This window comes from Culicoides brevitarsis, chromosome 3, assembly GCF_036172545.1.
Source record: "Culicoides brevitarsis isolate CSIRO-B50_1 chromosome 3, AGI_CSIRO_Cbre_v1, whole genome shotgun sequence".
Lineage (NCBI taxonomy): Eukaryota > Metazoa > Arthropoda > Insecta > Diptera > Ceratopogonidae > Culicoides > Culicoides brevitarsis.
The window spans coordinates 33857995-33885258 of record NC_087087.1 but is presented as its reverse complement, the minus strand read 5'-3'; the positions used below and the strand labels follow the sequence as shown (position 1 = coordinate 33885258).

The 27264-nt window shown below is 22.6% G+C and overlaps 2 protein-coding genes across 2 annotated transcripts; both read right to left on the bottom strand.

Annotated features, from left to right (window-relative positions):
* Positions 1–10626: 10626 nt before the first annotated feature.
* On the bottom strand, positions 10627–25578 carry LOC134835018 (carbonic anhydrase-related protein 10). Its single transcript, XM_063849863.1, has 8 exons — positions 25486–25578; positions 19789–19839; positions 16743–16879; positions 14724–14939; positions 14124–14219; positions 12693–12914; positions 10806–10983; positions 10627–10706 (listed from the first exon to the last, which is right to left on the bottom strand). Exons 1-8 carry the CDS (start codon positions 25544–25546, stop codon positions 10684–10686), a joined length of 984 nt encoding a protein of 327 aa, XP_063705933.1. The 5' UTR covers positions 25547–25578; the 3' UTR covers positions 10627–10683.
* Positions 18335–19606, bottom strand: LOC134833435 (MAPK/MAK/MRK overlapping kinase-like). The gene is made up of 5 exons (XM_063847749.1): positions 19582–19606; positions 19404–19518; positions 18580–19347; positions 18444–18525; positions 18335–18385 (listed from the first exon to the last, which is right to left on the bottom strand). Exons 1-5 carry the CDS (start codon positions 19604–19606, stop codon positions 18335–18337), a joined length of 1041 nt encoding a protein of 346 aa, XP_063703819.1.
* Positions 25579–27264: the final 1686 nt, after the last annotated feature.

The window sequence follows — 27264 nt, the reverse complement described above, 5'->3', positions numbered from 1 at the left end:
AAAAAATTAAAAATTGTTTAAAAATTGACCAATTCATTGATTCAAGCATCAAAAGTAAGTTAACGAACATTCACAATTTTATGCTCTTTAAAAATTTATGTTTCTGTATTTTCATTTTGCTTCAATAGATGACGCAATCGGTGTTCGGAATGGAAAAATCGGTGTTCGGAATGAGTTCCATGTAATTCAAACACGAGCTTCGTTAAAGTTTTTTTTTATTTTTTTTTAAGTAAAATATTTTAAATTTTATTTTTTAAATTAAAATTTAATAAAAGAATAAAATTAATTATAAAAATTTATTAATTATCTAAAATTAAAATTAAAATTAAATAAATATTTCAATTTAAAAATTTTAATTTAATTTAATTTTTTTTAATTTAATTCAATTTTAAAAAAAAATTTTTTTTTTTAAGTTCAAATATTAAATTATTTAGAAAAATTAATTTATTAATTAAAATTTAAAAAAATTGTAAAATTTCATTTTTTTAAATTAAAATAGATAATTAAAAAATAAAACGATTTTCAATACATTTTTAAGTTAAAATTGCAAATTAATAAAATTGTAATTTTTAAAGATTGTTTTTATATTTTAAAAGTTAACAGAAAGTTGAAGAAAAAATATTTCGATTGTAAAAAAATTAGAGTTACAATTTTTTTTATTTAATTGTAAATTGAAATTGATGTAAAGAGTAGAAAATTAAAATATTTTTCCTTCTGCTTTGATTAAATTTTTTTTTATTTATTCATTATTAACTAATTAGAACTTATTAAATTAAAATTTATTAAAAAGTTTAAAATTAAAATTTATTTTTTTAAATTAAAATTAATTCACATATAAAAATTTGTTAAAACTAAAAAAAAATTATTTTAATAGAAAAATATTTTTATTCATTATATGTTTTATTTTTTGCAGATCAGAAAAATTTTCCTTTGAAAGAATTTATTTTTTTTATTTAACTTTTTTTTAATAATTTCTTTAAAATCGTTTCAAACCCAAAAATTAAAAAAAAAAATCTCATCATCTCCATATAAAATTATCTTACCAAAACTCAAAAATTGATGTTTGTCGCCCAATTTTTTATTACACTTGTTAATGTTTATACTTTTTGGCAGCCCATAAACATAATAATATAAGCTTAATTTAAACTGCAATAAAACACACAACACCTGCCGCTCTGTCCTTGTCTTGTTGTTTTCCCTCTTAACAATGCCGGGACACAAAGCAAGACGACAATGACATAAGACGATGATAAGATAACGAAAAAATTGGAAAAGCTTATTAAAAAGTTTCAAATTTTTATTGCCTCGTTGTTGTGACAATAATTTTTTTTGTGCTTCACACGCAACAAATACATGGGAAAATTGAGTGTAAACAGCAGTTTTTTGCGGATCGCATAACCTCAAAGCTTATTTTCCGACATTTTTTACGACGCACGTTGCGTTCCTCGGGAAATCCGGGGGGAGTCGTAACTAAAGTATAAGTACAATAAAAGAGGCCAATATTTAAAAAAAAATAACGAGAAAGAGAATCAGAAAACATTCAAACAATTCCTGACATTGTGTCGATTACATCATCGCATTGACGGAGAATCTCCACGCGTTTTTGTGTGTTTCTGGGGAAACAAGAAAGTGAAACTTTTCTTTTGGCAGATGAGGAGGCAGCAAATCGTATTAGGAGACAAACAAAAAGTTTTTACAAAACATTTCCTCGCTTTTGTCAACAAGATCCCATCAATCTAATTATTAGCTTAGCTTAGCCTCCAAGATGCCGTAGACACCAAGTACGCGTCGCTGCATGGGGAATACGAAGGTGAACAATCAATATTAAGTATTAACCATATTTTTCCGACGTGACATGCTTTTTAATTTAGAGACCAACAAACAACTTGCACTCTTCGATTATAACAAACTTTGTGACACACACACACAAAGTATTCAACTTTCTTCGTCGTCGTCGTCGTTCAAGTCGTCTAGCTATATAAAATTAACGATTCTACCGAAAATAAAATTTTTGCCATGTTTGTAACAATCACGTTAAATATTACAAAAGAAGACTTTGAATTAACAAGCGAATTCGATTTTGGTATTTTTTTTCGAATTAATTATTTATGTTGTGAAAAAATTTCAATTAATTTGAATTTATTAAAAAAAAAGTTCAAAAAAATAAATATTAGAAAAATTATTTTTATTTTTTATTAAAAAAAAAATTATTCATTTAAATTTTTCTAATTTTTATTTTTTTTAATTTTTATTTTTTAAAAATTTTTAAATTAATAAATTTTTGATTAAAAATATTTTGAAAAAAATTAACTAAATTGTTTTAACTCAAAAAATTTTATAAAATTAAAAAATTGTAAGAAAAAAAATAAAATTTTCAATTAAAAATAAAATAAAACAAGTTAAAAATTAATTTAAAAAATAAATAAAATAAAAATAAATAAAATATTCGAAAATTCAATTTGAAAAATTCAATAGGTATAAATATTTTTTTTTTTTCAAATAAAAAAAATTATAAAAATGATAAAAAAAAAAATTAAAAATTTCAATTCTTCGAAAAAATTTTAATAAAATTAAATTATAAAAAAATTATTTTTAGAAATAAAATTAGAACAAAAGAAAATTCTTTTACGATTAAAAAAAATAAATTTTAAAAATTAGAGTGAAAAGTTTATTATAAATTAAAAATGAATAAAATTATAAAAAATTTAAATTAATTAATTTTAATAATAAATAATTTAATTTTTTTTAAAAAGATTTTTCTATTTTTATACAAAATTCATAAATTTATTAAAAATAATTTTAAATATAATTTAAAAAAAGAGACAAAATATTTTAAATATTTTTTTTATAAATTCTTATTAAAAATTTAAATTTTATTAATTTTTATTAAAAATCTATTATTTAAAAAATTTCAATAAATTTAAATATAAATTAAATAATTTTTTTAATGAAAAAAAAATAAAATTATAAAAAAATTAATTTAAAATTATTTTTATATTAAAATAATATTTATTATTAATTTTAATTATTTTAAAAATAAATCATTTATTAAATTTTTTAACTTTAAAAAATATGTTAAGAAATCTAAAAAAAAACATTTAAAAAGATTATTTGAAAAAAAAAAATTGACCAAAAACAATCGCTGTAACATAGCCTTCTAAAAACGAAATGTAGATTTGTACGTAAGGCAAAAGAAAAAAAAAATCGAATGTCTATCAAGGGACAACTTAGTTTACTCATCGAAAAAAGATGAGAATCAATGATATAATTGCTAAATTCGATTCGATTCGTTAGTTAGTTACGGCAATCAATGCGGCGACGGGCGGCATCGTGTTGAAAAGCAAAATTGGCTCGAAATTACTTATTTTTATTGTTTCACATCCTGTGACCATTAATTATTTGTCTTGATAGAACCTTCGATCGATTACATTTTATTTTAAACTACAACCACATGTCTGTCTGATACTTTTATATCACATCGGGTAATTGCAGAAAAAAAGTTTAATTATTGTTTTTTCGCTCTCTCTGTGTTATTGCATTATTAAATAAGAAAACTTTTCATATTTATATCTAACACTAAAAAGTTCACGAAAAAAGAACGAACGAAGAGAAAAAAAGTAAACACTTTATAACAAACATAATTCTGCGAATTAGGAAAAAGGATACCAAAAGAACCATGAGTTTTAATTTTGCAAAGAAAGAACAGTATAGTTATTATTTTTATTTTTCTCAAAGGAGACTTGACTCGCTTTTGTATTTTTCGTCTCATTTTTTTTTTAGCAAAAAGCCAAATTTTCTGCGAAAAAAAGAGATATTTTTCATCATTTATTTTATAATATTACTGTGTGGTGAATAAAATGTAATGGAAATGAATGAGAAAGATTTGTGTGGCACTGAGATGTTCGCAAAGTAAAAAAAAAAACAAAAAAGAAGGAAGAAAATGACCAAAAGTTTCAACACATTTTGTCATCATCGTTGATGTTGTGCTGCGGTCAACAAGAGAAGAGAAGGGTCATCATTTATTTATAACGTAAGAGGGTGAGTTACATAAATTTTTAATATTTCTAAATGTTGATGGTGATTAAGAATCTATTAAGCTGTAATCTGTTAAAGGGACAATAAAGGTTTTTTTTTATTTGGAATTAAAGGATTTTTAATGAAATTTTAACAGATTAAAGAATTTAAAATATTTTTTTTAATTAAAAAAATTGCTTATTATTGATAATAAAATTTAAAAAAAAAAATACTCCAAATAAATCTTAAAAAAAAAAATTAAAAAAAAAATTTTTTTTTTAAATAAAATTATTTATTAATTTTTTAATTATTTTTTATTTATTTAATTAATTATAAAATTTTATTTAATCAAATTAATATAATTTAACAAAAAAATTTAAACTAGATAATATTAATGTATTAAATTAAAATAAAAAAATGTAGAAAAAACTTTTTTGTTACATTTTGGCTTTATATTATTTTGCATTTTTTTTTACTTTAATTTAATTAATTAATTTTTAAAAAAAAAATTAATTAATTTAATTTTTATTCATTTTAATTTAACAAAATTAAAATTTTTTTAAAAATTTTATTTTATTTTTATTCAATTTCATTAAATTGATTAATTAATTATATTAAAATTAAAAATTTCTAACAAAAAATTCGCAAAATAATAGAAAGCCAAAATTTTTTTTTGTTAGAAATTTTTTATTTTAAATTAATTAAATTTTAAATTTTTTTTTGTTAAAATTGATTTTGTGGATAAAAAATTAAAGGTTTTATCTCATAAAATAAATTTTAACCAAAAAGTAAGATTTTGGAAAATTTTTAAAATAATTATTTTTTTAATTTTAATGAAAAATATTTTTTCTCAGAAATTTTTTATTTTAATAAAATTAATAAATTTAATAAAATTAAATTAAAATAAAAAAATTAATAAAAATGTATAAAATTTATTTTAATTTCATTAATTTTAAATGAATAAAAATTGAATAAAAAAATTAAATTAAACTTGAATTTTTAATTTTATTAAATTTAATTTTTTAATTGAAAATCTTTTTTTTTTCGTTAAATATTATTTTGTGGATAAAAAAAATTAAAAAAAAAAATAAAAAATTTTAACCAAATAAAAGTAACGTTTTGGAAAAATATTTTTTTTTATTTTAATGAAAAATATATTTTTCAGATTTTTTTTTTTGATGTCTTAGCCGAAGTATTTTTCAATATATTTCCTCAAATCAATCAAAATCTAAAAAGAAAAAGCACCGCCCACAAATCCTCAATTTCCCACGTAAGGTAAGTACTCACCGCATTGACCATTCGTTATTATTTAATTTCTCCTCATTTTTCACTCTCTCTTATGCACCTCAAGCTGGCAAAAGCAAGACGTATTACCTGCTGCTGATAGAAATTCGATTTCACGACACATGTGCCCATCCATGTAAGTAATAAGAAAAATCTCAGGTGATGACAAGAAATTTATTATATCATTGTAATTCGTTGTCATCCTTAATTGTGATTTATTGGTGTGCCAACGAAAATTTTTTTTATAGTTGTTTTCTCGCATGTCGTGCCTCGAAATTGCCTTCGTCACTTAATCTTAGTTTAAATCTCGGAGCCTAATCTCCTTACGGTCATTACCTGCTTTTGTTGTCGTCTTTGTCGTCGCATGTTGTCATTCACGGAGACACGAAGAAGAAGAAAAAACAAATAAATGAGGTGAGTATGGTTTCAACAATTATTGAAATTGTCAACAGGCGAACGGAAACATGTGACACACACGCAGCTATATTGGCGATAAATTCTCACGGTATTTGAACAAGATTTCGCCTCAGAAGAAGAAGAAAAAAAAAAAAACGAAAGACGAAGGAAAAACATCACCATCCATTCATTAATATGACAAAAGCTGTTTTTTCTTGTTGCTTTGTTGTCATGAGTTTCGGATATATTTGTGCTCGGAATGGTAGGTTGCTTAGACAAACAAGACATAAATTGGAGAAAATACAATAAACTGTACTTACAAGACTCCATTCGGTGTTTACAGCAAAATGACCAAGCATCTTTGGGAAAAATGTCGTCTTTGGTGACCACAGCTCCAGTTTTTTTTGTGCTATTATATATTATGTCATTTGGATTAACCATAAAATAAAATAAACGCTCACCGAGATATAAACAGACGACGACAGTCGGGGCAAAAAGTATTTGTGCAGAGCAGCAAGGATGTCACCTTAATTTAATTTATTACTATTAAATGCTTAAATTATAGTTAGGGGAATAGCGGCAATAAATTGTGATATGGGTAAATTGCAAGAAGTAGTTTGGCGTGTGATTTGCTATAAATTCCTGAGTCAACAATTCTTCATTTTTTTCTTGTCTGGATTTTTTTTTAATATTTTTTTTTCTTTTATTTTTAGGAAAATTCAACAAATCTGAAGAATTTAAATAAAAGTTCAAGGAAAAAAAATCTTGAACAATATTACCTGATGATTTTTTTTTATGAAAAAATTGCCCTATGAACAATTTGATTTAGATTTTTACGCTAAACGTCACAAAAATTAAGAAAAGCCTCACTCTAGGTAAAGTTTAAGAAAGTAAATCAATTCTGACTTTGAGAATCATCAATTAAAACATTAATTTTTGTTATCAGGAGAAAAATCTTAAAAAGCAAAAAATCCTGAAAAAAAAATTTTTTTGAATAAAAGTTCAAGGAGAAAAATCTTAAAAAGCAGAAAATCCTGAAAAAAAAATTTTTTTTTCCAAACCAAGCAAAAAAACTTCAATGATGTTATAAATTAATCCAAACCAAGCAAAAAAAAACTTTAATTTCCCCTCAAAAACGAACATCTTATGAAATTTACAAAAATTTCATAAAAAACCCGAGCATTTATCAATGTTATCAATTTTTTAACAATGACTCATACGCACGCCGCCGATATCAAAAGTAATTCATTTTATTAAGCAAACGTTGATAAGAAAAATTTGTGTCATTAAAACACACAAATCATTCATTAAATTTCAGTCTCTCATCAACTTTCAATCATGAAACTTTTAATTTTCATAATTTTTTGCCTCCATCTTGTAATTGCCACAAAAATTATTTATTTCAACGAAAACGAGATACAACCCGTAGATGCTGTCACTGAAAAAATCCATCAAGGACGAATGATGGCAGCGCCCGATATAACATGCCCCGTAAATTTCCAACCAGATTCCAAAGGAAGATGTCGTCGGAGGATTCGATAATTTTTTTTACTACAAAAAAAAATCACTTAACCCAAAACTTTTGAGAAAAGAAAAAATAAAATGATTGAAAACAACGGCGACACAAAAAAAAACTAAACGGTTCATCGATTTATGAAGAGAAAGAAAAAGAAAAAAAAGTTTCAACGAAATTAACCACTGTGACTTGGAAGAATAAAAGTGAGTGCAAAAAGGGTACATTTTATATGAAGGAGGCACATAAAACTACCAGTTCACAGTATGAAGGGAAACGTGCCCAGATTATATATTACAATTTAAGAACAAAAGTTAATCATCGAGCTTGGCAGAAAAGCTAAAATATTTTCTCTTTCATTTTTTTTTTTGCTGTATTTATACTTTTGAGATAAAGAATGGCTCAACAAAGTAAAAAAAAAAAATATAAAAGTGACAGAAATAAAATGATTATTTATTGATGGATTTTGAAAATGGTCAATAAATGGAGGAGATGGTTATTGATTTTGGGTGAAAATTGCTATTTTATCGCACAATGGCACGGAATTAACGGAAAAGTTAATGAAATGCATCAGGGGGTGTCCCCAAATGGGACTGCAAATGGTTTTGAGTTAATACAAATAATGAACTAAATCTTAAGTAGAAAGAAATAAAATGAAATTAGAAGAACGTGAAACATTTTTTTTTCTAAGCTAAAGGATCTAAAAACGTCTTAATTTGTATTTCGAAGAAGAAAAAGAAGCCTGAAAGTATGCAATTTATATAAAAATTGTTTGTATCTCCTTTTGATATGCAATGAAGCTTACACATTATTTTCTTAATTTTATAAGAATTTCAATAAACTTTTACAAATTTTCTTGAACATAAACCTTCTATAAGATAATATTGTAAAATTAAACAATCCCATGAAGAGATTTGTAAAACTAAATTTAAGTTATAGCGTTACAAAATTTGTATAGATTTTCTATGTATAAAACTGTACTTTGAAATTCATACAAATTTTGACATGCTATAACTCAAAATTTTACCTTTTGAATCGCTTTAAGATTTTTATATTGTATCAGAATCAACATACAAATTTTGACATACTATAACTCAAATTTTACTTTTTAAATCTCCTTGTAATTTTTTTATTGTATCAGAATCAACTATTAGAAGGTTTATGTACAAAAAAATTTGGAAAAACTACTTTACTTTCATGAAAAATTAAGAAAATATGATGTAAAGTTCATTGCATACCTCAAAAAACGTAAAACCAAATTTTTCTTGAAGCAATATTAATTGCATACTTTCAGGAGTTGATTTCTTTTATGAAAAAAATGTTTAGAAATAAAATTACTTTTAAAACTAATCGAATACCTTTTTACTCCAATTACATGGAGACGCCTTATTACATTCCATCAAACTGAAAATCCTCATTTTTCTTTTATCTCTTTCATTCATTGTTATCACTTGATTGCCGTAATTTTTCATTACCTATCCTTTTCAGACCATTCACCGCCAATAAAACTCCAACTCATGTTTTGGTATATTTTTGTTTATTACTTTTCTATTCTATTTATAATTTTAAGCATATATCGTATTTGTTCAATACTGATAACGTTTCTTCTTTTTCTTTATTTTAGTTTTTTTTTGTTCAATAATAATAAAAGCAATATATATTTTTCAGTTTATATATATTATATAGAATAACATGCTTTTATTTATCTACCAATTTAATTTATTTAGTAGCTTTTTGTTTGTTGTCAATATTATATAAAATATTATTTACATTGATGCATTGTGTGTTGTGTGTTCTTCCTCATCCATACAAAAATCCACAAAGAGATTGATAGTTTGGTGACTTTTTTTTTCTTTACTTTTCTAAAATGTTGCCAAGATATTTTTAGCTATAGTTATTTTATTTATTCATTTATTCAGGTATTTGTTGATTTATTTTATTTTAAATATGCTTACAAACATTCACGTTTCGATTGTTGCTCAAAATGTTCGGTTTTGCAATTTTTGCCATTTTCCCACGTACCAACGACGAACAAAAGAACGATAATAATTTATTTATATGTATGTTTATTATTTTATTTTATATTTTATAATTATTATTAGTTTATGTCACAAATAAAGCATTCTGGTAGAACATCACTAATTTTTTAATAATAATGATAAATGACTAGTCGCTTAGTTTATCCGTGTATTGATTCTGTTTATTTCGCGTTTTGTAATTCAATATGTATGTTTAATAATAATTTTATCATGTATGAAAAAGATATGTATGTTATATATTTATAAATCATGAGTTTTTAAATTGTGATGAGTTTAATTTTTACACTGATTTTTTTTCTAATATATAAATGCATGGGGTAGACAAAAAGTTGTCAGAAATCAATCGGTCATATTTTTTATTTTTTTTTACATTTAAATAACCGTACAGGAATTTTTTAAAAATAATTTTTTTTAAATTATTTTAATTAAAATTTATACTTAAATTCAATGAATAAATTTATAAAAAAAAAAATAAAATAATTTTTTTTAAGACCAGAAGAATATATTTTCCTAAAAAAAGACTTTATAACATAGAAAATTTTTTAATCATTTAATTAATTTAAATAAATTATTTATTTTATTTAAATACCTACAATGAAATTAATTATTTAATCAAAATGAAAAATAAATCAAAATAATTATTTCGAATTATTTTATATTTATATTTCGGATTCGAAATAATTATTATTTTTTAATTTAAATTTAATTAAATAATTAATTTCATTAAATTTAAATAAAATAAAATAATTTATTTAAATTTAATTTAAAATAAAAAATTTATAAAAAAATTTTTTTTTTAAAAAATATATTAATTTTTTTCCTAAAAAAAATTTTTATTTTTTTTTTAAATTTTTTTCTAAATTTATTCATTGAAATTTAGTATAAATTTTAATTAAAATAATTTTAAAAAAATATTATTTTTTAAATTGACCAAAACTTTCAAAGCAAAAAATGTTTATTTTTAAATGTAAAAAAAAATAAAAAATATGACCGATTGATTTCTGACAACTTTTTGTCTACCCCATACATCTATAATACTAATAATTAATTAATAACTTATAATGTATCATATCAGGGGTTAATATATTTATAATATTTATATTTATTATACTCGATGTAACATACATGTGATATGTTTTTAAATTCCATGTTTATTATACTAGCTCAGAGTTTGATATTTGTTGTTGTTGTTGTATTTTTTGAAATTTAAACTAACAAAAAAATTTCCTATTTTAAAACAAATTAACAATTAATAGAGGAAATCTACGATTTTTTTTTAGAATCTATGATCATCATTTTTTTCTACATTCATTTGTTTTTCTTATAAAACGCATTTTTATTTTTTGTTTAATTGCATCAGGTAGGTACGGTTCCTTTCTCTATGTATTTTATTATATTTAATACAATAATTGAACAATGGAAGATATTTGATACTCTTTAATGTTGTTTCCAACTATTTGCTGTAATAACATATAATGATAATAATAAATCAAATGTACATTCAGGGATAAGAGGTTTAAAGTTTAAAAAGAGAAATTGTCCGTTGTGAGGTTTCTTACCTTTGTAGAGGACTTCTTTGTGCATTGTTGGACATGCTTTGCCATTTTGCTTGCTACGAAAATCAATATTTGTTCGTACCGGTCGATGCAACAGCGGTTGCGGAGGTCGAAAATTGTTACCTAAAGGGGCTTTTGGATGATCCGGTTGACCTTGCATGAGGCGCCTTAGCCCGTGTAACTGAAAATATAGAAAAAAAAATAAAATTATTTAACTTAAAAATTTTAAATAATTAATTTATTTTTTTTTTTTATTTTAAAAAAATATTTTAAAAATTAATTTTATTTAATATTTTTAATTTATTTCAAATTAAAATGCATTTGAATTAAAAAAAATAAAAATTTTAAAATTTTTTAATATTTTTTTTTAAATTTTAAAATATACCTATTTAATTAAATAAATCTTGATCTAAAAAAAATTAAAATTTTATTTTTTTTAATTTTAATTAATTTTTATTTCAAAATTTAAAATAATTAAATTCCACAGATTTTTTTAATTTGTTAAGAATAATTAATTAATTAATTATATTATTACTTTTTATTTAATATTAATTAATTATTTATTCTTAACAAATTAAAATAAATTGTAAAAATTTAATTATTTCAAATTTTAAAATGAAAATTATTAAATTTAAAAAAAATATATTTTATTTAATTATGAATTTTCTATAAAAATTTTTATAAGTTAAAAGAAATTGAAAAAAAATAAAATCTCAATATCAATTAATTGATGATTAATATTTAAATTGGAATTAAATTAACAAATTATTTAATTAATTTTTTTAAAAAAAAATTAAAAAAAATAAATTATGAACTTCGTATTAATTTCAATAATTTTGAAATAATTTGAATAAATTAATTAATAATTAATATTATTAAAATTATTAATAATTAATGAATAATTTTTCTAAAAAAATATAATTTTTTAAAATTTTAATTATTTAATTTAATTAATATTTTAAATAATAATTAATTAAAATTAATTTATAATTAATAAATATAAGAAGTTTCTTAAAATAACGAAAAATATTTTTTTTTTGGGTATCAAAAAAACTTTTCCGCAATTATGATAATTTCGGGGCAAAAACTCGTTATCTCCGATCGTCTCATAATTACATCTTTAACAGAATTATCCGATATTATCCAATTATGCTTATTATGAACATAATTTACATTTCGCAAGTTAATCGAGTAAGACGCCCTACGACGACGATAGTGTGCGGGATAAATTCCATCTTGTCTGTTTTTTATTGCATAAGCATGATTAGAGCATCAAAAGTTGTGAGGATGATAATATAATATGACATCAGAACATATTGCTTTGCTGCGGATATTTTATCGCCTCACACACGAAAGAAGATCCACTCCTCGTCACTCGTTCTCGGCAAACAAGATGAGGAAAAAGTGTTGCAATAAAATAAACTCGCACAGGTAAGTTAGATGACACATACATGAAGAATAATACGAAGCAAGGCGTCATGTCGCTGCTGCTACTTCTTAAGAAGACGATGCGAAGTAGCGTCAAATTATTATTTTCTTACAAAATAAAGTCTGAAGATTTATATGTGTATTTGTTGTATCTTCCCCATTTTATATGTACCTTTATTATGACATGTGATGTAAAATGCGAAAAAAACAGGATCTATCCCATTCGAGGCGCGCTTTTGTGCCAACTTGATAGAATTCGTCGCGCACAACGGCAAAGGGATAATCGCATAGTGAACAAATAAATGATGATACAGTTAACAAAGCGACTGCGAGCGAAGTGATGTAACATAAAAACAGATTGCATGTTTTTGCATAATAAATTTAATTCATAATAAATGAGCATAATACGAGAAAAATTAAGCATAATTTTAGAGTGAAAGATTAGAAGGTTATTTCAGTTACCTGCTGCTTTGTTATATAAATTGGTTTGTTCAGCACGATCCATGTTACAGTTTCGTGACATGCCGGAGACGTGGTAGATCCTTCGTATGTCATGTAATGCTCCGTATCGGGTAAAAGTCCGCGTACGGAGAGACGACGCACGGGAGCTTCGTCGCCGCCGAAACGAATTCGCTCGAGTTGGTCGGTTAGCATTCGCAGTTCGGGATTTGAGAGATCGCCAAGCTGAAAATATTTAAAAGAATATTTAATTAAAAAAATAAAAACAAGAGTTTTGGATTCAGGTAAGAAAATTTTTATTTTTTTTTATGATCATAAGAAATTAATTTTTTGAAGAAAAAAAATTATTTTTTTCAACTAAAATCGATTGTTTCATTTTTTTGAATTTTTTTTAAATTTTTTTACTATGATAATTTTAAAATATATTTTTTAAAATCTTCAAAATTTAAAAATATTTTAATTCTGGTTAAAAAATAAAAAAAATTAAATTATTAAAAATAAATAATGTATTTTAATTTTTTTTTTTTTGAAATTATTTGCTTAATTTAATTTTCAATTTAATATTTAGATAAATAAATTAAATTAATTAATATTTATTTCAGCTCTGCACCAAGCCACAGAACAAGCTCGAAATTGGTTAATGGAACTCGATTTGAATTTATAAATTAATTTGTTGTGATTACATACGATGAAAAAAAATATTAATTTAATTTAATTTAATATTTAATTAATTAATTTATAATATTAAATTTTTAATTAACAATGAAAAATAATTTTTATTTTCTATTATTTTTAATTTTGAACTCAAAAATTGAGAAAAATAAAAAAAATCTTCAAAAGTAAAAATTAAAAAAAAAAAATTTGAGTTCATTTTTTGAATTATTTTAATTTTTCATGATATTTTATTAAAAAAAATCCTAAAATTTTTCTCTTTCATTATTTTTTTTATTGAAATTTTCCGATGAAAGTAAAATAAAAAAAATTTTTTTTGCGAAATATTAATGAAAATATTTAATTAATTAATTTATTTTAAATACATATTTTTTTTATAAATTTATTTTTTTTTATAATTTTTTTTAATTTGAAATTTTAATTTTTTAAAAAAATTAAAATTAATTTAATTTAATAAATTAATTAATTTAAAATTAAATTTTAAAAATAATTAAAAATTTATCGATTTTTTATAAATTAAAAATAACTTGAAAATCAACAAAATTTAATTTTTCACAAAAAAAAAAATAAAATTCTGCCTTGCCCAATATTTATAAAATATTTATTCATGTATCTTTTTCTAGATCACTATCACACATTTTACCTCCAAATGTGTGTTATAGGGCAGGGATAAATTTTAAATGAATGCTTATTGATTCAAATTTTGCACAGCTGATTTACCGCAACAAACAAACAAACATCACACAGAGCATAAATATTTACCTGTAACAGCACCGCTACGCCGACAATACCTTGAGCTTTGTATAATGCATCGGTGAAATTTGTGTAGAGTTGAGAGTTGTATCCGAAAATTTGTATCTGCGTGAAGAAAAAGACGAAAAAGGGGTGAGTGAGTGATAAGAAAATTGGAATTAACATAATAATATGTTGAGTGTGTGAGGCCCTTTTTATTTAAAGTTCTACTGTTCTCCTGATAGACTAAACTATATATTTACATTGCTTTTTACCTAAATTGGTGCTTTTGGGTCTTTAGCAGTCTTTGGGGTTTTTAAAAGAAATAACATAAAATTTTCCTAAAAAGGATAATTTATACTTTGGCATGAAACTCTGTTTATTTGGTCTCTATTTCTTACGTGTTTGATATGATGATACAAAACCGAGATAATGTATATATTTATTTTGTTTACACAGGCACACACAAAACTACTACAAAATTTACGGAAAAACAACATATGGAGAGTTGAAAGTAATTATTTGAGACAGAGAAGTATTAAACTTATAAAACTTCTTTTTTTGTTGTTATTTTCACAACAAAGAGAAACTTTCGAGAGAAAATGCAAAATTGTATCTTTTTTAGCTTACCTCAGCTGGAAAAGTGTAACCCTCAACACTGTGCTCCGAGCCAAACTGATCGTGCAGTCCGTAATGGATGTGAATCTCGTTGAAGCGATAACGATAGCTCAGCGGACCGCCCGTCAGATTCACCGGAATTTGCGGCCCGTAAAGATTGATTGTTGACGTATCATTATCAGCTGTAAATATTACACTATGTCCCGTATTTAAAATCGTACCGCTAATCTGTGAAAATGAAAAGCGAGAATTTAGTTAGATTTGCGCTTGATTTGAGAGTGAGAGCATAGAGCAATTGATTGGCAAATGTATGTGTGTCAAACAGTGTAATTTAATTGCACTTGAACCAATAATTAGCTATTGTTCCGTGAATTCAATGGAAAATTGGATGACAAGGGAAAATATTTAATTTATTGTTTTGCATTTTGTGAAAATTTTGTTATTTGTAATTTTTCGCGGGATTTAAATTTATTTGTGAAATTTAATTATTTTTTAAAAAATTCAAAATTATGTCAAATTTGTATATTTTTTTAATTTTACTAATATTTATAATTTTTGAAAAATTAAATTTTTCAATTTTCAATTATTCTCAATTTTTTTCTTAAAGTTTTTATTTATTTAATAAAATAAAATAAAAATGAGTGTCATTTTAAAGTTATTTCATATTATTTTCCAAATTTACGAAAATTTTTAAATAATGAGATTTTTTTATCAGTTTTTAAATTAATTTTACGTATTTAAATTAAATAAAAAAATAATTTAAATTAATAATAAAAAATAAATAATTTTTAAATAATTAAAATTTAAATAAAAATTTATTTAAATAATTTTTTTAAAAAAATAAAATTTTTCAATTTTTTACTCAAAAAATTTTATTAAAAAAAATTATTTAAAATTTATTTCAAAAATAAAAAATTATTTGTTTATAATTATTTTTTATGAATTATTATTTTCAAAAAATTTAATTTTTCAATATTTTCCTCAAAAAAAAATTTTTTAATAGTTTTTGAATTATTTTGACTCGTTTTAATTAATAAAAAAAAATAAATTAAAATTAGTTAAAAAAAATAAATAATTATTTGTTTTTTAATTAATTTTTGAAAATAATGTAATTAAAAAAAAATTTTTTTAATATTTTTCTCAAAAATTTTTTTTTTTAAGTTTTAACAAAATTGAATAAATTGAGTGTCATATTGAAAATATTTCATATTATTTTAAATTTTCGTAAATTTACTTCAATTTTTTTTATCAGTTTTTGAAATATTTTTGCACGTTTTAATTTTAAAAAAAATTAATTTAAAAATATTTAAAAAAATTTTTTTTTATAAAAATCTAACTTTTATCATTTCGCTTTAAAAATTAAATTAAAATAAATAAAATGAAATTAATTTAATATAATTAAATTAATAATAATTAATAAAATTCAATTAAATTTAATCAATTTAATAAAAATTTGTAATTTTAAAATAATTTGATTTTTTTTTAAATTCTAATTTATTAATTTTTATTATTTTTTTAAAATTTATGTAGAAAATTTGACTTTTGGAGAAGAAATTGTGAATCAAAGTGTTATTTTGCAAAATCACTCCATTGAAAGGTACTTTTCTCTAACATAATATGATGATGATGATTTAGCCCGAACTCGTTTTGGTTATTTTTCGGGTGAGTATATCATTGATTTTACAAATTTATTGACAGTAATTGTATTCAAAAATTCCACAATGGGATTCTTTGTTGAACATATCGTATTATCATTGGCAAAAACCAAAACTTTCAACCAAAATATGCAAAACAGCTGTAGTATAAATGATCCAGCTCACAAATAATACACACACATTGATAAAAGTTTAGAGGAATTTTAACGCTTGGACACTGCTTGTTGTTGTTATTGGTTATACGAATGTTAATTAATTATAATGGTAAACACTGTTTCACATTGTGATGCTCCCGCTCGGTGTCTTTTCGGTGCGACGATGTCCAATTTGGAAGGTAAATTAGTTTTTGCGGTTGTGCGAAGCAAACTTTACTTACCCTATGCTTATCGATGTGCAAAGGCCTTAAATTAGGATCAAAAAGTAATCGTTGTGGTTCTAAATTAACAGGAGATTGTCTACGACCTTTATTACACAAGTGCCATTCGGGGTTTATCAAGCCCCAAAACGCAGGACCTGAAACGAAAAACAAAAAAAAATTTTCTTAAAATCCGATTCGTCATCATTTCGGCAGCGGAGCTCTGAAATTTACGCAATAATTGTTTTTTATTGTTTCTTTTCTTCCATTTTCTCGTATTTTTTTAATCGTCGCGCGTATAATATTCAAATAAGATAATCCCTTGCCCGTTTCCGTCGTCGTCGTTTGCACCTGAAAAATTATTATATGTTTATTCATAAAATTGTGGTTAAAATTTAAACATCTCGGAAAAGCGAGAGGATTGCCGTCGTCGTCGTCGTATTCGTACAGATGATCCGCCAAAATTAATCGTGAGAATTTAGTCAGACGCTTTGCATTACTTACAGTTGGCTTGAGGTTTTACGTGAGAGGGAAAATTACGGCAGCAACAGAGTGTAGCAAGGAATCTGATTGTATTTTTGGATAGAGAGCAAAGGACAAAAGCTTTTTAATTTATCATGATATTTTAAAAAAATAAAAAGTGAAGGGAAATTTTTTAGGGTTTTACGGGATTGAGAAAAAAATATTTTTGTGACGTTTTATTTTTTTTTCTTGAATCTTTTGTTTCTCACCTAACCCGAAATAAATTTAAAAAAAAATATTTTTTTTAAAAAAATAATTAAAATAATAAAATAAATTTAAATAATTTTATTAAAATAATTTATTATAATAATTATATAAATATTATTAACATTATTTAAAAAATATTTTTAATTATAAAATTATTATAATTTTATTATTATTTTTTAAAATTTTTAAAATTATTATTAATAATTAATTATGAATAATTATTAAAATAATTATTTTAAAAAATATTTAATTAATAATATTGAACAGAAATTAATAAAATTTATTAAAAATATTTAAATTAAATTATTTTAAAATTATTATATTAAAAAATTATTTAAAAAAAAGTAATAATGATAATATTAACAAAATTAATAAAAATAAATAAATATTAAAAAAATAAAAAATTATTATTTTTTTAAAAAAAAAATTATTTAATTTTTAAATTATTTTTATTTAAATTAAAATAATTTAATTAAAATAATTTTTTTAATTTTTTTCATTTCAATTGTTTTTTTTTAATTAAGAATAAAATAAATATGAAATTAAGTTCAAATTTAATTTTAAAAAACTATTTAATTTAAAAATCAAATTAAATCTCACAACTTGATAATTCAAAGAAATTCATAAAAAAAAAATAAATTTTCACCTTTCCATTGAAATTAAAAAAATAAAGCTGTCAAATAAAGTTACACACATCATAAAATTATTTTTTTTTTCATCGAATATTTCATCCATATTTGCTTTAATTGAATTTCATGTTTATTTAAATTTCGTAAATTACTCCCGGGCAAACCGATAAAATAACACGAATTAAATATATTTTTGTAACATTAAATTCTTTTTTTTTTGCTTTATTGAAAATATTATGCCAATCACTTTTTTTGCTAATATTTTTTTCGCAAAATATCGACAGATGATCTGCTGGGAGGTCCACTCTTTAAAAAAAAAATTAAATAAATTTTTTGTATTTTCAGGTTTCTGGAGAAAACTTACTCTATTGTAACCGAATTTCAAATTGAGCTCTGAGTGACATTCGCGATCCAAGCGTCGAACTCTGCTTTGTCTCGAAATTTTACTGAAGAAAATTTTTTTTTTGGTAAGAATTTAATTTTTAAAAATTTTTTCTTACTTGAACTCTTCAAAATAGATATGATCGACCAACTTATGAACACTTATTCGTGAGTCCGGATGATACATCAGCATCTTCGTTAGAACATCAATTCCGTACTGACTCAACGAAGGAAGGAACTTGTAAAATCTGATTGGCGGTTTGAATGCGAAAGAACACTCAAAATGCTTATTTTTGAACTTTGCAAGGACCATTTTGCTCGGCGTACCTAAAATTTCATGAATTTTATCCAATTGGTCGAGTTCGTTGTCGCCCGGAAACAACGGAGAAAAAGTTAACATCTCATAAAAGCAACATCCCAACGCCCAAATATCCATTTTTGGTCCGTAAAAGCCGTTCGTGAGAAGACATTCCGGCGCCCGGTACCATCGAGTCGACACATAAGCCGAATGCGGAAGCTTCCGATCGAGACAAACGGATCCCAAGTCACCAAGTTTCAAAATTTTCGACTTTAATGGATTCACAGTGACGCCTGGCGTCGTTTTAATGAGAATATTTTCCGGTTTAATGTCACGATGGAACAATCCGTTGCGATGCAGATGATGCAAACCGCATGTCAGTTGGTACAGGAAGCTTTTCACTTGCGATTCGGGAAATCTACGATTTCGATCTTTGATGTAGTCGTACAAACTGCTGTCCATTATGTCAAAAAGGAAAATTAACGTGCCATTGGGATCAAAAAAATAATCCAACAAACTCATAACATTGGGATGCGTATCGAGTTTCTTCAAAGCTTCCAACTCGCGATTGGCACAAACGTCATTAGGACTAAAAAAAATTATAAAAAGTTAAAAATTTCCTTTAAAATTGCAGAAAATATCGACTTTTTGTGCAACTTGAACAACTTTTTGGCAGCGTAAATGTTCCCCGTCTGTCGTTCTTTCACTTTTAACACCTCCGAAAACGAGCCTGAACCCAATTTCCCGACAACGTCATATTCTGTCACAAGGAAAAAAATATTTTAAAACATTTTTTGTACGAGAACACGTGAAAATTACCGACTCAGGTTGAAATTATCAATCATCATCGTGAAAAGAAACAAAACAATTATTGTGTGAGAATTTCTTGAAGACATTTGACAAAAATATCAAAGGTAACGCGTTTTTTTCGTGCACTGTCATGGTGACGGCACGTTTGAATTTCTGTTTTTTTTATTAATTAAAGCGTGATTTTGAGAAGTGAACGAAAATAATTATCATTTTTACTTACCGGAAATTCCATCGTATGTCCACCATTCTTCCCAACTCACGCAAATAGACGCTGAAATTGTAAGAAAAATAAGAGTTGATTAATATTTTTGGAAGGAATTTTGTTAAGGAGTGGTTGGTAGTTTGCGAAATTTGTAATTTTGCTAATTTTTTTTATATATAAAATTACTCAGAAAATTTCGAACCATCGAAATATTATTTTTTGTTATTTTAAATTTATTTATTTTTTATTAATTTATTTTTACCATTTTTATTTTATTAATTTTTTTGAATTTATAAAAAAAAATTGTATAAATTTCCTTATTTTTCAAGTCTCAAGTCATTTTTGAAATTTAAAAACAATAAAAAAAATAATTTGATTAAAATAAAAAAAAAATTAATTTCATCATTGAAAATAAAAACGGTCATGAAATTTGTCAATAAAAACTTTAATTTTAAAATTAAATAAATTTTCATTTTGATTTCCATCAAAATCTTCTTGATTTTTGAAGAAATAAAAAAAAATTTTTTTCCATGACCGTTTTTAAAAAAAAAATTAAAAAATGAAATTTTCAAAAGTCAAGATCTAACAAACTTTTGATGGATTTCAAAGCTAAAATTAAATAAATATTCATTCTAAAGATGATTTCCATCAAAATCTCGTTGATTTTTGAAGAAATAAAAAAAAAATTTTTTCGGTCATGAAATTTTTCAAGTCAAGATCTAACAAACTTTTGATAAATTTCAAAGCTAAAATTAAATAAATATTCATTATAAAGATGATTTCCATCAAAATCTCCTTGATTTTTGAAGAAATAAAAAAAAAATAAAAAAATAAAATTTAATAAATTTTTAAGTCTCAAGCTGAATTTTTGAAATTTTAGAACAATTTTAAATAAATTAGTTAAAAAACAAAAAAAAAAATTAAAAATAATTTCAACATTTCAAAAAAATAATATGAAAAAATAAATTTAAAATATTAAATGAAGAAAATAACAACTAAAGATTTAATTAAAAAATAATTTTAACCTTAAATTGTAAAACATGTCCAAAATTCATTATTTATTTTTTTTTATCCTATTTGTTTATTTACTTATTTATTTTTCAAAAAATTATTTTTTTTAATTAATAATATAAATTAAATTAATTAATTCATTTTTTTTCAATAAATTAATTAAATTTAAGTCTAAAGCTGAATATTTTTAATTTACAAATAATTAAAAAGGCAATTTAAAAAAATAAAAATACAAATTAATTTGTAAAAAATTTTTATAGATTGATTAATTTAATTATAGGTAGATTTAAAAAAAATAATTTATAAAAAAAATAAAAAAAAAAAATTAAATAATAAAAATATATGAAAAATATAATATAAAAAAATTGTGAATTAAAAAATGCGGTAAAAATAATTTTAATCTTTATTTTGTCAAAAAAAAAAAAAAAATTAAATTTAAAAGAATTTTTTCCATAATTCGATTTAAACTCCTTGAAAATCCTTATTTTGCCATATTTTATGTAACAAAATTTCGTCTAAATACTTCTAACGTCAACTTTCTATACGATCAAAATTTTCCGCATAACAAAAGTTGTCGAAAGTATAAAAGGTGATTTACTTCCATACACACACACACATTTTCACAATATATAACAACAACAACAACATTAATGAGAAAATAATTGGTTTAAGACGTTTTGTTATTATTCCTGCCAATTTTATATTTTTAGAACACAAAAAATATTTTTTCGGGCAAAAATTGTCAAAATAACAACAAGTCTCGTCTTTATTGTTGCTCCATGAATTCGGATTTGGCAACATGGAAAAAACAATTTAATTGCAAATAAATTCTGGGCTAGCCAAAAAACACAAATGACATTTTACCTCGAGTTCAATGACGACGACGACGATCTCTGGAACGACAACGGGCGGCAATGCAAGACAAATTGGTGCAATGAGTGCATTTATTCGATTCGAAATGCAATTAAACTTGTGTTTATACACTTGTAGCCTCGTCGCTCTGACTTACATGTTTAATTATACGGATAGATTATCTGTCTCGGGCCAGAGTGACGTTTTAACACAAAATCTATAAATCGAATGCGACATTACAATTTACGGTTCACCGAAAAAAACATAAGGAAGCGTTTGCAGTTAATTTATTGCATTTTCCCAGTTTTATATCGTCGTGTCCATTTCCTAATTTGTTTTAAAATCCAATGGGAGACATTTGTTGTTTTTCGGTTGTCAAACGGAAAATTTCCTTCTTCGTCAATGTCGAAGAGAAAAAAAAGGCAAAAAACCCGAAATTTGTATTTCGTGTCAATTTCTCTCTTTCGGTTTTTTAATAATATCTTTTAATAAACAACATTGATGATACCACATTATCATGATTACATGGCTTTGTGTTCGTCTATAAATTTCTCTATGTTTTGTTGCGGTATTTTCTGGTTATTTAACCACTCCTGTTTTTCGTGTCTGTGGGTGTTATTGCGTGGCTATGCGGTTGGATTGTCATGATTATTATTACAACTTGATGTTATAATCTTCTGATAGATAGAAATATTTTCGGCAAGGCGTGCTCTACTTTGGATTATTTGAGAAATTTGACTTTTTGGTAAGTTTCATTCAGTTTTCATTATTTTTAGATAATCCTTTTATATTAATTTTGAAACAAAATTTTTTTTTTTATTTAAAAAGGTTCGAAAATCATTTTTTTTATTTCTTAAAAATTTTCCGAGAAACAAAACTTTTTAAAAAAATTCTAATTTTTTTTATTTTTTTTTCAAGAAAAGGTTTTTAATTTAAAGGTTTAGTTTTATTCAATTTTTTTTTTAATTTTTTATTTAAAAAAAATTATTTTTATTTTTTTTTTTCCTCTTGTGTTAATTTTGAAACAAAATTTATTTTTTTAATGAAATAAATTTCAAAAGATATTATGAACAATTTTTTTTAAAATATTTATTTTTAGAAATGAAAATTGAATTCAAATTTTAATTTCAAAAATTATAGACGATATGATAAATTTTTTTTAGTACGATTTTATTTATCTCAAGATTTCATTTTGTAAAAAAATAAATTTAAAAAAAAATAATTTTTTATGAGGTACTTTTTAAATGATTCGAGAAAAAATATTTAGTTATAAAAAATTTCTTTAAATGTTCAAAAAAAAGATTTTTTTAAATTTTATTTTTTTTTAAATTTAATTTACCTAATTTAATTTTATAATATGTTTTTTTAATAATTATTTTTTAATTCAAATTTTAATTTTGAAAATTTTAGACGAACAATTTTTTTAATTTTTAAAAGATTTTGATTAGTTTAAGATTTTTTTGATAAAAAATAAATTGAAAAAAAATATTTTAACAAAAAAATATTTTTTTAATGAAAATTTTTTCAAGAAAATATATTTATTTTTTCAAAAAATATTTTTTTTACAAAATCTTAAATTTTCCTGATATTTTTAATTTTATTTTATTTAGCATTATTTTTTTTTTCAATTATTTCATTTATAATAATTATTATTTTTAATAATATTTTTTTTAAAATAAAATAATAATTTTTTGAAATTTTATTTTTCATTTAAGTTTGAATTTCACTCAAAAAGGAGATGTGTTAAAAATTTTTATTCATTTATTGATATTTTTATCATGTTTATTAAAAAAATTATTTGCTAACAATTTTTTAAAAAATTAGTTGAAATTAAATTTAAGACAAATTTAATAAATAATTTTACAAACCAATAAAAAAATTTTCATTCAAGACAATTTTTTATAAAATACAAAAAAAAACACTTGTTTACTTCCCTCATTTTTTTATTTTAATTAATAATTACCAAAAAATGCAGCAATCTTCATTAACTTTCCCTCGCCATAAACAAGACTGCACCAATTAAATCAAAAAAAAAGTAAATAAACAAAAATTCTACAAATTAATTTTTTGTTGTTGTTCCTTGACAATTAACTTATAAGCTTAACAAATTGCCGATAAAACAGCAACAAAAACTTTTTTTTTCGCTTCATACAAACACGGATATTATAACTTTTTGCACTTTTGCCACCCCGCTGCTGCTGATACATGATACAACTTTGAAATATTTTATTTTTTTTTTCGTGTAGGGAGGAGCGCAAAGTCAATGGTAGTCTGGCACATAAATCTATTCAAGCCAGGTATTATCATCAAACATTCAACATCAACAATAGCCAGCGAACGAAAAAAAGTAAAAAGTAGAAGAATTGAGTCGAATTACGTGACTGGAAGCAGTTAACGCGTGTGTAAGTCATATCGTTTGTTCGTGAAATGATAGTTAATTTATAACCTTAAAAAAAGATGGTATTTGTACTCTAATTATTATTTGCTTCGCACTCTATGATTATTGAATTTATTACTCACGGCAGACCTTCGGAGGCGATCGTTAAATGAAAATTGATTGATTTCGTTTAGAAGTTGATTTGTGCAAAAAAAAACATTTTTTTAATGGAACAACCTACATCGCGAGTACAGAAGGTAAATATTTAAATATCGATAATATTTATTTATTTAAATTTTATTTTATTAACATGCGAGCACGAATTAAAAATTACTCTGTGGTCATCCAAAAAATTCGTGTACGTTAAATACTTTTTCATTATTAAATGAATAAAATACCTGATAAATATTTTTTTTTTGCAAAGGGCATGCTTTTGAATGGCATGTGAGTGTGTGTGGATCTTTGTTTTGCGTGTCAATGCATGAAATTGAAAACATTTAATAAAATAATAATAACGCAAATTGAGTGAATGTTTTAAATAGCAAAAGGATCACATCACATATCAGTTTTTTTTTGAAAATGAGTCAAAATATGAAAAAAATTTTTTTTTTTTCAATAAAATAAATTAAATAAAAAATTAAAACTTTTAAAGAAATTTTTTCGAGGACTCTTGAAATTGAGAGAAAAAAAAAAAAATTATCGTTTTTTTTATTTATTAATAATTTTAAAAATTTTATTTTTATTTTTTATTTTTGAAAATCAAAAAATAAAAAAAAAATATTAGGAATTTGTCTTTTTGAAATTTTTAGAAATAAAAAATTTTAAAACAGGAACGAAAATTTTGAAACTTTTTAAATAAAAAAAAAAAAAAAATTTTTTTAAAAATTTTTTAAAAATTTAAAAAAAAAGTTTTTTAATACTTTTAAAAAAAAAAAAATAAAATTTTTTAAAAAAAATTTAAAATCAAAATTTTCAAAATTAAAATTTATTAAAAAAAAAAATAAAAAATTAAATTAAATTTATTTTAAGTTTTTTACAAAAATTACAGGATTTTGCTTTAAAAAATTCCATAAAACTATATTTTTTTGTAAAAATTTATTTAATTTCGTATTTTTTTTTTTAAATTCATTCTGCCTTAAAAAATATTCTTCAAAAGAAAAAAAAATTAAATTAATAAAAAAAATATTAAAATTTTTTGAGGTATGCAATGAACATCACATTTAAATTTTCCTAATTTTTCACGAATTTCGCGTAATTTTCTCAAATTTTCTTGCACATAAACCTTCTTATAGCTAAAATTAACAAATAAAACCGAACTTTATAGAAATTCTCGAAAACTAAACTTGAGTTATTGCGTTACAAAATTTTTACAAATTTCAAAAGTCCCAATTTTTCATCGAGTTCTTAACAAGTATTAACATAAAATACAAAACTTTTTCACAAAATTCCTTTTTTAAAGTAAAAATTTAACTCACCTGGAATATTTCCGAGAAACAGTAGCGCAATAACTGCACCTGCTATGGTTAGAAGAACCATTTTTCATTCTTGTTGGCTGCTTATTGTTGTATTAAACACACATTTTTGTAACTTTTTCTATGAACATCCAATTATTGCTATCATCACTTTTCACTTTGAATATTCATTTGAAGTTTTTTATTCTAAAATATTTTTTAAATTAGTTTTTTTTTTCGATTTAATTTGATTTTTACACTTGCAACATTTTTTTTTCGTAGAAAATCCGGGAACAAGAGGAAGAGCTACTACTAATTACAAAATTTGAATGAAATTCAATAGTTTTATGGATACTCGAGGTTATTATTGCATCAGGCAGCGATTGAACGAACAAATGGCGAAAATAAGTTCATATCAAATATGCATGTGGGTTACATCACTCCGTTCTATAAAGTTGCCTAATAATACTATTACGCGGCCCGTACAAAGAGTCATTTGTTTCGGTACGACGACGAGAGTCTGATTATTAATGCCATAAAAGATGCATTTCAAATTTTCTAAAACGATTCACATGTACACATTGGAGTAGCCAAATTATTCGTCTAGTTTACACAACGAACCGACTCACAGGCTTGACGATTGTTTTAACAACCGTATAATCATAATGGAAAGTATAACAATCTCTCTTTTATAGCCATTGGGCGAGTTTGTGAGGATGAAAATTATCTTTCATTCTCATTTTAAAACGCACACACATATATAATAATAATAATAATTGTTATAACAAAGAGTTTCAAATTTTCACTTCAAAACTTCTCTCTTGGCTTTTTACATTTTCATGTTTTATTTGCTGCTGCCTCTGCGTGCATGGTGAGAAGATATGTTTTATTTTCGGTAATAAGTGGTCAAATTTTCATCCAACCACCCGCCGCACACTCACCGCATTCTCATTCCTCCCCTCTCTCGGTGTTTTGATAGTTTTGAAGTTTTTTCTCGGCCTGTGTTTTGTTTTAGATGCGATTTTTAGGACCACAATTGTTTCATATATTTGGGAAAAACAAATGTTAGGTCGATACAATAATGATTTTTTTTTTAATTTTCTTTAATTTATTTTTTAAAAAAATTCTCATTTAATTAATTAAGAATTTTTCATTAAAAAATTAAATTAAATTTAAATTAATTAATTTGAAAGTTTTTTTAAAAATTTATTTAAATTTTAATAAAAATATTAAAAAATTTTCATTAGTTTAATTTAAAAAAAAATTCCATTTAATTAATTAAGATTTATTAAAAATTATTTAAAAATTTAATTTTAATATTAAAATTAATTAATAAAAATTATTTATTTAAAAATTAAATTTTTTTAATTTATAAAAATATTAATTTTTAAATATTATATAAATTTAAAAAAAATAAAATAATTAAAAAAATAAATGAAAAAAAATTAAAAATTATTTCAAATTTATTATAATTAATTCAAACCAAGCTTATGAAAATCTAAATTATCATAAAAATCTACAATTGAAATTATTTTAAATTTTAAAATTTTTAGTTGATAAAATTTCAACAAATATCATGTTAATTTTAAATTTGATCAAACAAATTTTTTTAAAGTACCTATTGTATAGAATTTATTAAAATTTTGCTTTTTTGTATATCAGTTTGTAAATTAAAGGGAATAAATTTTTATAAAATTGAAAATTTTTCATTAAAAATTTAAAAAAATACTTAAACTGCTTTCAAAATATGCTTTTAATTAAAAAAAAAATTTAATTAGTTTGAAAAAATAATTTTTTTTTATT

Bases quoted from the DNA above. Each gene is read 5' to 3' on its own strand.
- LOC134833435 (XM_063847749.1), bottom strand. From the start codon at position 19,606: ATGATGATTGATAATTTCAACCTGA. The intron at 19,519-19,581 runs GTCGGTAATTTT...TCCTTGTGACAG, and splicing joins GATTGATAATTTCAACCTGA to AATATGACGTTGTCGGGAAA. The intron at 18,526-18,579 runs GTAAGAAAAAAT...AATTTTCTTCAG, and splicing joins ATCTATTTTGAAGAGTTCAA to TAAAATTTCGAGACAAAGCA.
- LOC134835018 (XM_063849863.1), bottom strand. From the start codon at position 25,546: ATGGTTCTTCTAACCATAGCAGGTGCAGTTATTGCGCTACTGTTTCTC. The intron at 19,840-25,485 runs GTGAGTTAAATT...TTACAATTTCAG, and splicing joins GTTTCTCGGAAATATTCCAG to CGTCTATTTGCGTGAGTTGG. The intron at 14,220-14,723 runs GTAAGCTAAAAA...TTCTTCACGCAG, and splicing joins GTTACACTTTTCCAGCTGAG to ATACAAATTTTCGGATACAA.